Source organism: Solea solea, chromosome 11 (genome assembly GCF_958295425.1).
Source record: "Solea solea chromosome 11, fSolSol10.1, whole genome shotgun sequence".
Taxonomy (NCBI): Eukaryota; Metazoa; Chordata; class Actinopteri; order Pleuronectiformes; family Soleidae; genus Solea; species Solea solea.
In genome coordinates, this window is record NC_081144.1 from 12625718 (window position 1) to 12639289 (window position 13572).

General features: G+C 42.2%; 1 protein-coding gene across 1 annotated transcript in view; it reads right to left on the bottom strand.

The window, feature by feature from the left end:
* The window catches only part of LOC131468568 (adenylate cyclase type 6-like), a 33171-nt gene extending 22357 nt beyond the window's left edge, over window positions 1-10814 (bottom strand). Inside the window, exons 1-3 of the mRNA XM_058642966.1 lie at window positions 10557-10814; window positions 7583-7764; window positions 6233-7127 (exon numbers count right to left, since the gene is read on the bottom strand). Coding sequence (XP_058498949.1) covers window positions 6233-7126 — 894 coding nt within the window. The 5' untranslated portion in view covers window position 7127; window positions 7583-7764; window positions 10557-10814. The remainder of the gene's footprint in view (window positions 1-6232; window positions 7128-7582; window positions 7765-10556) is intronic.
* Between the last annotated feature and the right edge of the window lie 2758 nt (window positions 10815-13572).

Consider the following 13572-nt stretch of genomic DNA (forward strand, 5'->3'; position numbering starts at 1 on the left):
AGAGTAAAGGGGAGATCTATGGTTTGAGCCGCTGCACTGTTTGGCACCCAGAATACCTGATAGTGGGTTCTTCTCACCATTTGATAGTAGCTAAGTGCAGCTATAAGACAGCATGAGTTTTTACACAAGCAGACACAGATCACACCCTCTGCTTCTCATGGTCTCTGTGGTGTAACCATATACGAAAATCGACATAGTATTTCCAGTCGAGACATGGGAATTTATGGAATAGCCACTAGGGACAACTCCACGTTGCAGTGGGGACACCAGAATGACTGACGGCTAATTTTGTCCAATGTGAGCCTGGTTGCAAATCAAGATTTGGAGGCTTCAAAATGGAAGTCCATATTCTTATGGGTGACGTTGTGTCACGTGATCTGTTTTTATTCCTCACTGTGTACTTTCAGAAGAATGAAACCTGTGTCTTTTTAATTCTTCAGAATCCCTTCCCAGAATCACTTTAATGGCAAAACCACTCTATAATGCGTGTGAGTATTAGACACAGCTGTTGTCATACTTTCCAAAAAGCGTCACAAATAACTACATAAAAGGTCATTGTAGCCTGTGTGGCCCTGCTCCCGTGTTTTTCATGTGCAACACCAATGTTCTAAGAGCATTATGCATGCTTTGGTCATGCTGGTCATGACATTTCATTGATTGGTACCTTTTTCCACAAGTGTTAAGCGAAGGGATCAGTTTGTTTCCACTTGTCCCCAGTTCGTTGACCCCATAACAATCTGCCAAAGGAACAGGTTTTTCCTCTTCCTCTGGATCAACACATAATAACAAAAGCACAGACGAGATCTACCTTAGAGACTTCACTCTCATCTCAACCAGTCTGTCAATATCTCCTCTCCAGTAGGGACTCCAGTTGGGACGGGGTTATCCAAATATACCCTGCTGCACGCACACAAAACTTCAGTTTGGTTCCTTGTTAATCCGTGTATGACACCTTACATGCCGGCTAGACATAGATTCTTAGCACTAAACAATGGCACAGTAAGTAACATAATCCCTTTTATTCATATAAGCATACATGTATGGATGCACAGCTGCTCATCCTTGGGTTATAGAAATACACAGGGCCAAATGTCAACCATGTAGTTAAATTAAATTAAATGCTTAATCTGACCACAAAGGACACAAAAAACAAGCGACATCAGGGTTTTGGACCATATGCATGAGCGCGTATGATTTACAGACTCAAAGGTGACTTTATCAAAGTAGTCCAATGCAATTGATTTGGGTGAATCTCGAATACCATGCTTTATTATGTACTCGGCCAAACTGATGAGAATACAAAGGGTAATAAATGTATGATGATAAGTGTCCTTTAGGGAGTATTGCATGGTTTCACTAAAGGCTAACAACATTGTGTGAGGAGCTCATCGAACATAGGCTGCTGGCTCTTTGTGGTGAAGATGACACTAATGTCATCGGATAGATTTTGTTGGATTCTTCCGTTCAAGAGACTGTTGGTCTTTTGCCAACTGTCGCGACTTGGATGTACAATGGCATACAACATTAGCCTGCAGCAAACTTTTAAACCAAATGCAGTGAAATGGATGAAGTGTAAGAAAATTGACAACAAAGAAAACATGGAGGGAACTTTCTGTGCCTGTGTTAAAGCAGCAGGGACTTACAATCTCTGGCGTTGTAACCTGAATTTGTTTAAACAGTTGCGTAGATATTTTGGGGCGAGTGAAACATATATCCTCCCATAAAGACAAAAAGGCATTAACTGTTGGTGTCAGATAGCTTGTTGACATGAAAACTATGACTGCAAGCACAAACTACCTAAAATGTTAAAATCCTATAAATTACTGCTGATGAACCCTGACAACATGCACACACATTCACACTGAAGAGCAACACAGTGTTTCACAAACTCACTTTTAAAGATGGCCAACTCTTGTGCATAATATGACTGCAACAGCTAATATAATTGTGATTTAGTAAAATGAATTGTTTCCAAGAGATTATTTCATGTTATTTAAAAGTTGTACGCATACATCTTAACTATAAAGGTTGGAAAATTTGTCATATTTGTTTGGGGACCCAAACTAATTTCCCCCGAGCGATTTGTGGGTCCCAACCCAGTCTTTGGGAACCACAGATCTAGAGTCACTGGTTAAGGCATGGACTGTAGATGGGGACTGAATAACCAGGAGAAAACTAATGCAGGAGCAGGGGGACATGTCAAATCCATTCAGAAAAGCACGGATCGAACTAGGGTTCAAACTCAGATTGACAATTTACAGCCACCTCTACTGTTTCACTCCACCTCTTTAACATCCTCATCCTCTGTTAATCTAGAGAGCAGATGAATGAGATCCCACTGAACTCTGTCTCTGTCAGAGCATAAAGGAGGCACTTGAAGTGAACAGCAGCGGTGTAACTTCCTGAGAACAGTGATACCTTCATCTCTTTGCAGCTGTCTGAGAAGGCCCTTCAGAGCAGAGCACTGAAAAATTGAGATCTGAGGAAACAATCCCCATGAGTAGTGTGAGTTCGACCTCAACGCATTGTGAAATAAAAGGCCACTCGATCTGTGAGGGATTACAAGAGAGTGGAATGACTCAGGGAGGAAAGTTGAATGAGAAAAGAGAGAGAAGACTGGCAGCTCTTTTACAGTGAGGTACATCAGCCCAGCATTATTTCACACTCTCCATCCGTGATTGTCCCTAGACCACCACCGTAACCAACACACACACACACACACACCAGCTCCTCTCACAAAGACCCATTTTTGTCCCTGCCATCATCAGTTACTCATCTTCTCTGCTCTGATCCTGCATAAACACCTCTACAGGGGGAAGATTCAAGGGAAAACAGGACTGGGACACAAAAGCTGGAAGATGACGAGAAGAAACCATCTTTCCCATAAAGAGGGGAGCTTTTTGCCATGTGACACAGAAAGAGAGCCGACTATCACAGTGGGTGTGACAGACTGAATGGAGTCCTTCTGTATTCATGCTTGAAGCCAGACTGAGAAATAGGACTGAGAAATAGATAAAATAGGTTTTATCTACAGATTATTATACAAAGTAGATATTATTATTATTATTATTATTGTTATTATCTACTTTGCATAGGTGGAGAAAATAAAGTTATTGCATTGATTAGGGAAATGTCATCTTTAAAATAGGCTCTTCAGGTTCTGGCCAGCCATGACTGTGGACAGGTGACTTTCTTTCACAGAATATTTCTTCTTCTCATATAAATGCATTTTGTAGGAATATGATTTAGAAGCCAGCTGCTTGACAAACTCACTGACAGTTAAGATACTGTAAACCACAAGTACATGACGTTACTTTAGGAGTAAAAACATATATAGATTCACTTCATAAAATATGGCCACTATTTATGAACCTCTAAATCAAACCGTCAGTGGGAAATGCAAAAACAAAATGTTTGCAAGTCTATATACAGAGCTGCAAAACACAGAGTCCCCACTAACATAATTAAAAATAGATCTGTAATTCACATTGATCCATTTCTCCTACCTAAACTATAACCAGGTCATGTCTAACTGTAACCTTAAAGCAGAAGTGTCAAACTGGCCCCAACCCTGACCCTAACCACATAATATCATGTTATGATGAAAACATACTAATAGCTGTATGTTTCTATTGTGAAGTATACATCATTCCATATCAAAACAAACACTTTTACGTCGAGTGAGTAAAAAAAAAAGTTTGTCACACTGATTGTGATTTAGTTGATAACAGCGTTAAACAACAAACTGACGTCATGCCCTTCATCTCGACTAAATATCCAAGTAACAGACCAACTCTCTAGCCTGAATCGAATGAAAACCTATGAAAGATGTCACCACTATTGATTGTTCAGACAACTGGAACAGAGTTGATTGCAGGTCTATCGGCCCTCAGACATGGCAGCAGGCCATCATCACAAGACTAGCGCAACCAACCGGGGTTGGAGTACATAGAGGCAACAGTCCAGGGTGCCTGAAGTCACCCTGTCTGCTCTGGGGCATGGGCACTTACCACACAAGCTCACTGGACCAGTAGAGTTATGTCAATATTGCCTTAATCAGAGTGGCTCCACATTCATCTGGTTGCTTAACAGCAATGTTTGTTAGAGAAAAGCCAATAACATGTTTCTACAGGGATCTGAGGCCAAGCCATGTGTGTGCCTTTGGAGTTTAGTCTCTTTCTGTATTCACTGTTTGACCAAAAAAAACAAAACGTCTCAACAATAGGACACTGAAATTCTTCATTAAAACACGTACAATTAATTCATATTGTGAGATTTGTTCTATTCAAGTGTCCCAGTACGTAACATCAGTGTGACAGTGAACGAGCACACACACACACACACACAATGCCAGGACCCTGAAATTTAAGAAGCTAAATTGAATTCAGCTACCATTGTGCTTTTCTGTCTGTGACATGTCAAAATGTCCCCAGATACCAGCTCTTCAGATTTCTCTGATCCTCTGTGGTATATCAGAGTAAATGTACCAGGCTAGAGTTTTGTACGGCTGGTAGGTCGAGACAGCACGTTGAGGATGTTGCTTCTTAAAAATCAACACATTGTACAGTATGTACAATGTGTACATACTGGAGAATTGGAGTGTAATTCACACACATACAGAAAGAATAAACAGGAAAAAAAAAAACGTTAATGAATCATTGTTTCCAGCACGTCGGTGGCTGTCGCTATTATGTGTAATTCTGTTTATAATTTTTTTTTCCCACAGCTTCCAATATGAAGAAGTAATCATTCTGTTTTCCATCAAATTCATTGCATAATCCGAGTGTCCCACCCCACCCTGCTTCATTTTAATACAATTGCCTCCTTGTTTTCTAGTACTGTGGCATGAATGGCACTATGCTACATTATCATGATATTCCATCACATTGTAGCTAAATGGGCTCATTCAACCCAGATGACCTTCCACAAACCCCAACAGAGATGCCCATAGCTGCCCTACAGCACAAAACATAGGCTCATTAAAAATCTCATTTGAAAAGCTGCCGAGATCTAATGGCACCATCTACTTTTAGCACGACACCTTTGACATGGAAAAGTGGTTGAGGAGTCTGTACAATGTTTGTCCTATATTGATGGGGACAGAAAGTAGGGCGTTTCCACCAGTGAATACAGTGACAACATTGTGCTCAATTGTATGGTGATAATCGTGGGCCCTGACTAACACGAGTCCGGGACATGTGAATTGCTTTCTCATGAATACTGTATGTCCACTTTCAGTTTAACAGTTGGTTGTGTCATCTCCAAGAAGGACAGAAAATAGGAGAATGAAATTCTGGTTTCAAGGTTTGTTTTGCCAAAACTAATCTGATATATATATATACATATATATACATATATATAAATAACATATTCACATTGTGTTGGTTGCTTTACCATCGACACATGCCCATCTACATCACTTTTAGGGAATTAGAGAAACATTGGAATGTATCACCAACACATCATTCAGTTTCAGGCCTAACTGCTAAGGCAGAATCAAACAAAATCTGGACCTTTCCTTTAAAAAGTTATAAATGTAATAAAAGGTGGCTACAATTTCCATTCTCTGTTACCACAGAATTTTAAACAATTTCTACTGAGGTAACGATTCCATTACTGTGTCAAGTTGTTGTGGGCAATGTTGCAAATCAGTGAACACGAATGCTTTGAGGAAATATTGGATATTCTGCATCAGTGCGATAAAGCAGATTTATCAGGTGTTGCAAAAAGATTTTTATTTTTTTTTAAATGGACTTTATAATTTCCCACAGTCAAAGGTGACACATTCACCAATGCTTTTGTACAAACCCAAAGACTCAGTCTTCCAATTATATGGCACAAAAAAAATTAAAAGTGATAATTGGACCGAATCTTTGTTTACCATCTTCATGCTCATATCACTGAGTCAAATCCATCCATGCATCCATCTTCTACCACTTAATACTCCACATGAGGGTCACGGTGGGAGCTGTGCCAATCTCAGCTGACATAGGGTGATAGGCGGGGTTAACCCTGGACACGTACATAGACAAACAACCACCCATTCTCATCACTATCACACCTATGGTTAATTTAGAGAGTCCAATTTACCTAATCCCCATATTGCATGTTTTTGGACTGCGGAAGGAAGCCCACACACGCACAAGGAGAACATGCAAACTCCATGCAAAAATGCTCCAAATGCAAGAGTGCTAACCACTACACCAGGTGAAGGATTCAAGCTTTCACTTACCTGTTTGAAAATGAACTTGTCCTCTTGGTTGAGCTGCCAGGCGGTGACAGTGTGTATGATGGACAGCACAGCTCCGCTGAGCACAGCCGCTCTCATCCTCACTGGCAGCAGCGTGTAGATGATGTAGATGAAGAAGACCGTCCACCAGATGCCCTCTGAGGCACTGCGGGGGAACACCATCAGCACCCCAAACACTTGCACTATTATCAGCACCCCGATCACCAGGTAGCTCACAATCCACATGTAGTCCTGATGGAAGCCGTTACGGTTGCACACCACCATCATGGCCAGAAAGAGAGCCATGGCTACACAGAGCACTGACACGTAGGCCACATCAGGGGTTGTGTGGATGGAGTGGAAGGTGACCATGACCCCACATACCACAACCAGCACCCCCATCAGCATGGTCAGAGAACTCTGGTTGAGCCTGAAGAAGTAGCGCTGGTACAGGCGCTCCAGCTTGCTTGACTGAAATTTCTTGGACTGGAAAACCCACATAATCCGCATCCAGCAGTCTGCAGCACTCATTGTGTTGCAGCCGCCCTCTGCTAATTCCCCCAATTCCTCCTCTTTCCTTCCCTTCAGTTCCCCGTCTTCAAAGCCGAGGTCCACAGCTTTGAGACCCAGATCTCCACCGGCGCCCATCCTTTTTCCGTAGTGGTCCTCCTGCCAGCCGCAGCGCAGGCCAAAGTTGCCCCCACTGGCGCCCGCAGCACAGTGGTAATGCTGAGGTGCCACATTTGGGTGCTCCAGGTCCTCAGGGTCCCTCAGGCAGCTCATGTAACGTGGACTGCACAGCGATGAGCTGTCCTTTCTTTTCTTGCCATTGCGGTCTCCCCATGCCGTCTTTCGATCATCGACTCTGCCCACAAAGAGGCCTCTGGCCCACGACATCCTGACAAAACATAATCACAAAAAAAAAAACATACAGCAATGTTAGTGCATTTAATGCACATTATGTCAATCCTGCCTTTAGGGGTCTTTCACCAGAGTGGAATCATGGGAATTGTTGTCCCCACCCCCCACCCCGTGTTTTTGTGATTTACACGGAGAGCTTTGATGGTAAAATGTGCAGACGGCAGCGAAAAGTCATGATCCAATAGTGACAAATACACACAATCAAATTCAAAACAAAAGACAACTCAGTGGCTGACTCATAGTAATGAATATTTACATACTCGGATACAGAGTTTGCACGGGAGATTTTAACAGAGACAATACACACTTCACTACTCAAAAACATTACTCTTGAAGTTTTTAGATGGTTTAATGCAGAAATGTTACATGTTCTATCTTTAATGTATACAATATATCCTGCAAGCCAGAGGGGCTTTTGGAGGATCCTCTCACCTGTGTGGGCTTTATTGTGGGTAGCAACACCGCGCTGTTTGGCCAGGCCACTAGTTTTTCCAGACGAGCACACACCATGAGCTCAAACTGGCCGGAGGCATCCGAGGTGTGTCTGCGTTTGGGCCACAGTCAGTGTGTAAGCACTACACACCACCTAGTTCCTCTAAAGCCCACCTGTATTCCTGGGAAAACACAATACACATGTTGTTGTTAAACAAACTTTGCCTGGGGAAAGGCAAGCTGAGGACAAAGATCTCCATGAATAAATACATCAACATCAATCAAATCGTACATTTGTTTTGCCGACCTGTGTTTATTGATGTGTTTGCTTGTTTGTGTCTTTGGCAGAAAGTTAGATAATCAATGTCTGAGACAATGGCAATGTTGACGGGCCACAACAGGAAAATCACAGGAGTAAATAATCAAATGGACAATAGCTGAATTACATTCAGTTTCTTCAGTTTCAGGGTGCATGTTGTTTCATTGTCACACCGTCCTCACTTACATGAGCTGAACAGAGAGATTGTGACTCTGATCGGAAACGCATGCTTTTCCTGGAAAAAAATGTTAAAACAACTTCTTTTTTTTGTCTTTCGGCGTCTCCCTCTCTCAGGGTCACCACAGCGAATGATCTGCATATTTCATTTGGCAGAGATTTGGCAGAGATTTTTATGCCGGATGCAATCCTCCCATTTATCCGAGCTTGGGACCAGCACAAGGAGTACACTGGATGTGACCCGCCCTGTGGCTGGGGTCAATTTTTAGGGTCCAATTAACAATGAGCGACGGGGATTGGATACCTTGCTCACGGGTACCCCAGCCCTTGAACCGGGCGGCGGGGATTAGCAAAAAATATATCAAATAAATGATTTTTATGTCCTGTTCTCCCCATTTACCACCCCCACCAGCCTGTGTCAGTATTTCCATGGACATTATTTGCTGTTTAGCTTGGAAAACATTGGATTTCGACATCAAACTCTCCTTCAATTACTCCCTCGTGTTATGGAGAAGCTGCCACTCTCATCAGATTTGTTTGAACTAAGTCCAGTTTCAACAAAGTCTCTACTGATTGGTGGATTTTTGAACATTTCATTTATCATTTTAGGGGAGATGAATAATTCTTGCTGGTGCTTGCTCTATCACTGCAATCTGCACCTAACATCTTGAGTGGGCAGTGGTGGGTGTGCTCTATTTGACAACAAAGGCCTTGTGAGTGGGCACCATCAGAGATCAAGAACTCTCCAGTCCAGATTAAATTGTCCATGCTTCCCCATTAGCTTTGATGACTCAGTGTAGCTGGCTTCTGGCAGCACATGTCAAGGACACTGCTAACCTCTAAACTTAATAAGCAAATCTCTGCCAGGCTGACTGAACTGAGACAAACACTGTGGAGAGTGTGCATGCACCACACACATGGTCATGTTTATAATCAGCAGCAGTAATGGGAGTTGCTCAACAACCACGGCTTCAAACACACAACAGGTTTGACATATTGTGTTTAAAATCAATTGTTGTATTAAAAAAGACAACACTCTTACTACGCTGGTTCCCTTCAGCCCCCTCTAATAATAACGCAGCACAACACTCAGCATACTGCTTCATACTGGACAAATGGCTCTGTAAGCAAATGTCAGCATGCGACCATGTTCACCTTGTGCTCGTCCTGCAGGATTAACCTTAGTCTTGGACTCACCTTCGATATATTTATGAGAGGTCAGACTCTTATGTAATACAATCTGTGCACGCCTGCATCTGCCAGACAGTACAGAATGTGGAGCACATATGGGTCGACTGAAGTCAGAACTCGGGGAGATGGCGATGCTTTCACTTATGTTTCCGTGCAGACCGATTAACATTTTTGTCTGTATCATCAAAAGCCGCAAAAACTAATGAAGGGATTCTTTCCCTGCAGGGCCATCAAGAGCTGACACTGAAAAATCCATAGAATTGGTACACATTCAAAACAATTCTTATTAAGTGCAATAACCATTATTGAATTTTGTTGTATTGTTGTAACACTATACTATTCTATTGTGTTCTATTCTATTTTTAATAACTATACTGTCAGCTGACCGGCAGCAGGCATTTCAATTTGTCACACATTAGTCGTATTATATGAAATTAACATTTTAAGTATATGCAACTTTTAAAAAAATGTGCCTTATGGGTGGCTGTTGTAATGGACATGTGCCTCATATATTTTTAGTGTTTTGTCCTATACTATTGACAGAAGAAGAGGAGGATGGTGATGATATTTAGCCATTACAGAAACACGTGTAAGCTCATGCACTTTTGTTGAGGGCAGAGGCCGTAACCATTACATAACAGAAATGCAGCCTCTTGAACCACAGAACATACACATGGAGAAGTCAGAAGAAAGTGTGCAGCACACACACACACACAGCATTCACCAACTGACCAGGAGGAAAAGATAGGCAACATAATCAGGCAACTACAGTAGAGCCTCCTGATATCTTAGGGATGTGCGTGCAGGGGTCCTGTTAACAGGACTGATCCAGTCCACACACACACACACACACAGACACACACTGGGCATATCTGCCTCTATCTGAAGGTGTACGTCATTATGTTTAGACCCCAAACAGGTCACTGGACGAGGAGACAGTAGATGGTGAAAATGCAGGGGAAACTGTTTCGCTCACCGGCCTCATCGTTGTTGCTTCAGCTTAAATGTCACGTTGAAACACAGAAATGATAAAGTGTAAATGAATGTGCCTGCACAGGGAGCAGCAGAGCTCAGTCCTGCAGAACAGTCACAGACTCTTCAGTGCAGAGCTGAAATCATCACAGAGCAACACTGTAGCCTACAAGTCAGCTGCTGGCATTTTTTCCGACTGCTGTGCTGTATCCTCTTACTGCGTTTCACAGCGGACTCGACCTGCATCGAATTAACATTGTGCAGAGCAGTTGAGAGCAACAGAGCCGCGCGAAAGGGCAGTGTGTGTGTACTCACCATTGGACAGAATATCCTCGTTACAGGGGTAACATTGTAACACTGCAGTGGAGCCCCGGTTCAGCTCCAGCTCGACTCACCCCCTGTCCCCAGTCTTCACGCAGCCGCCTTCACAAGCTTCACATGCGGGTCCGAGTGCCTGGAAGCGGATTTGTTTCAGAGGGAGGGGAGGAAAAACACTGCGAAATTGACCGGACAGCCTTAGCTTTCCCCAGCCGGAGATACTCTACATTCCCATCGTCTCTCTCGCTCTCTCTCGCTCTCTCTCTCTCTCTCTCACTCACTCTGTCACTCTCACGCGCGCGCACACACTCGAACTACATTCCCATTTTGAACGCAGGAGCTCCTCCTAGTGGCCTGAGAGCGTCTCTGCTTGAGTGTGTGTGTGTGTGTGTGTTTTCTCGCTGTCACACTGACACCCTCCTCCCTTTCAGGCTAAAATGTGCCCACAGTGTTACCCACTTTTACAACAACTCACATACAAAAGTTTATTTTGTTTTATTTTGTCCCACACGACATATTGGCACTCCAACTGCTGTCAAAACCTCACTCAGGCGTCATACTACCACCTAGTGGAGACCCTGTATAATGTTCATAACATGTGGGGCATTTTTTTTAAGCCATAAACAAAACAGTGTCAGGTTTAATGACTATACATCGAGAGGTTGCAAGCACTCGATCACATGACTGAACCAGTAAGACAACACTTTTGTTGACACAGAAAAAAAAAAAAAATTGTTGACTTTTCACCCTTTAAATCAACTCCACACCCACACAGATCCCAGCGGGGACATCAAACACAGTGAGCTGACACTGTAGTGTATAACCAAGTATTATTCATAATAATTCTCGTCTTTGTTTCTGTTGTAATGTTTGCAGAACTAATACACTTCTGTTTCCATCATACTACTCATCGTCACATGAATAAAAAAAAACATCTTCATCGATCATGTGCAGGTAAATTCAACAGCCGCAGAGGCACAAACACAGATGTAGGACGATAAGTAACCTTTTAAAACCTTCTTCCATCAGCAAAGCTCTGCTGACACTCTGAGAAACAGGACTGTACGCTGTACTGATGCTGGACAGGCCCAACATACAGGGACAGGGACAGGGACACGTCAAGAAGTTGGTGCTTGCTCAGAGAAAGAGTGTATAATATAGACTTAAATGTAAACTCTATATAATGGTGTTGTTTTTTCTATCTAATTTGCAAAACAAAACAATTTCACTCATGTAGTATATGGATGTAAATATTGCAATTTCCATTTGCTCCAGCAGGAGGCGCCATTGGTCATCAGCAGCTCAGCTGGCTCACATGACACTTGGAGTTGTTTAGGCCTCTGTGAGTTGTTGTTTATGGTAGAGTGTTAACATGTTTGTTTCCTGAGGTGAAAGGTGTATAATCTATTTCAAGGGTTATTCAGATGTGAAGCACAATGCCAAGTCCTATGAAATATATCTTAGATTTGTGTGTGTATGTGTGTGTCTGTATTTTTTGTGTGTATTTCAGTTCACCCGTTCATTATGCAGAATGATCAGCTATAAGATTGGCACTACACTGTGTTCACTTTTATCTTCTTTTTTCCCCCTGTGCTCACCTTAAAACTGACTTTAACACAAAGTCGACATGTGCATGTGACATCAGGAGGACAAAAACTTGGTGCACTCTTACATTGCTGCACAAACACAAAGAATGTCATTTAAATTCCAGTGAAGTGAGGGAAACATTGTCTGAAAGGTCAACTTTACTTTTGTCCACACTATAATGCTGGGTTTGTTCAGAGGCGATGGTAGATGTAAATCTGGTAATCAATGTGTGTGTGTGTGTGTCAGTGTGGAGTTGGCATCATTGCACAAAAATGATTATTCAAAGCTGAGTATTTTTATAAATGAATGAATCAACACGATGAGAGCAGTTGATGTGTGATATTGTTTTATTTGTAGAATGTTTTAGCTTAACCTTTTCGAACCCAGGGCTGTGTGTGTGTGTGTGTTTTCATGTCTTTAGTACGACGTGTGGACCAATTGTCAAGCAAACCTATCTTTGTGAGGACATTTTAGCTGGTACACACAATTTTAAGGGGCTTTTTGAGGATTAAGATCTGGTTTAAGGGTTAGGATTAGGCATTTAGCTGTCATTGTTAAGGGGCTAGGGAATATATTATACCTATGTGTGTGTGTATACTTGTATGGGTGTCATTTTGAGGACCAAAAAACTAACTGAATCATACAGAGTGAGGACATTTTCACTGGTCCTCACATTGTGTCACCCCTTACAATGGCCTTTTCAGGGTTAAGACCTGGTTTTAAGGTTAGAATTAGGTTAGGGTTAGGTCAAGTTATAGGCACTTAGGGTAAGGGGCTAGGGAATGCATTATATCTGTGAGGGTCTTCACTACAAATGGTGTGTGTGTGAAAGAGAGAGTCAGAAAGAGGGAGAGAGCGAGAGAGAGAGGGGGGGGATCATTTCTCCTGTCCTTTTCACATTGGCAGAAGCAGCTATACCTGACCGGAGCGGTCGATTGTCCCTGTAAATGGAAGGCGTTTGCAGGATATGATGAGGCTGAAGTGCTGGATCAGTGAAAAGTGAGAGGACCTGCGTTCTATCCTCCGGTAAAACGTCGTATAGAATGTTAAAGGTTATGAGTATTATTTATCTATCTACACATCCAGATAAAGGTACAAGACAACACACGCAAAACACAAAAATAGATGCAAAAATAAAAAATAAATAAAAAATCACTTGCACAGATCGAAGATTCATACAGGGGTCAAAGACCGGACTATATTTAAGACTATTCAATTAATATTAATGTCAAAAGGGGCCACATTTTAATAACATATGTTTATTATCAAATGTTTGGAAAATAGTTTGTGGAAATGACCCATAATAGTTAATCAAATAGCCGATGCCAAACTTATAACATTTACACAGATTCAAAAGTATAAATAACACAGCACTGTGTAAAAAGTGCAGGTCTTGCGTATTTCACACAGAAAGCTGTAATCTATC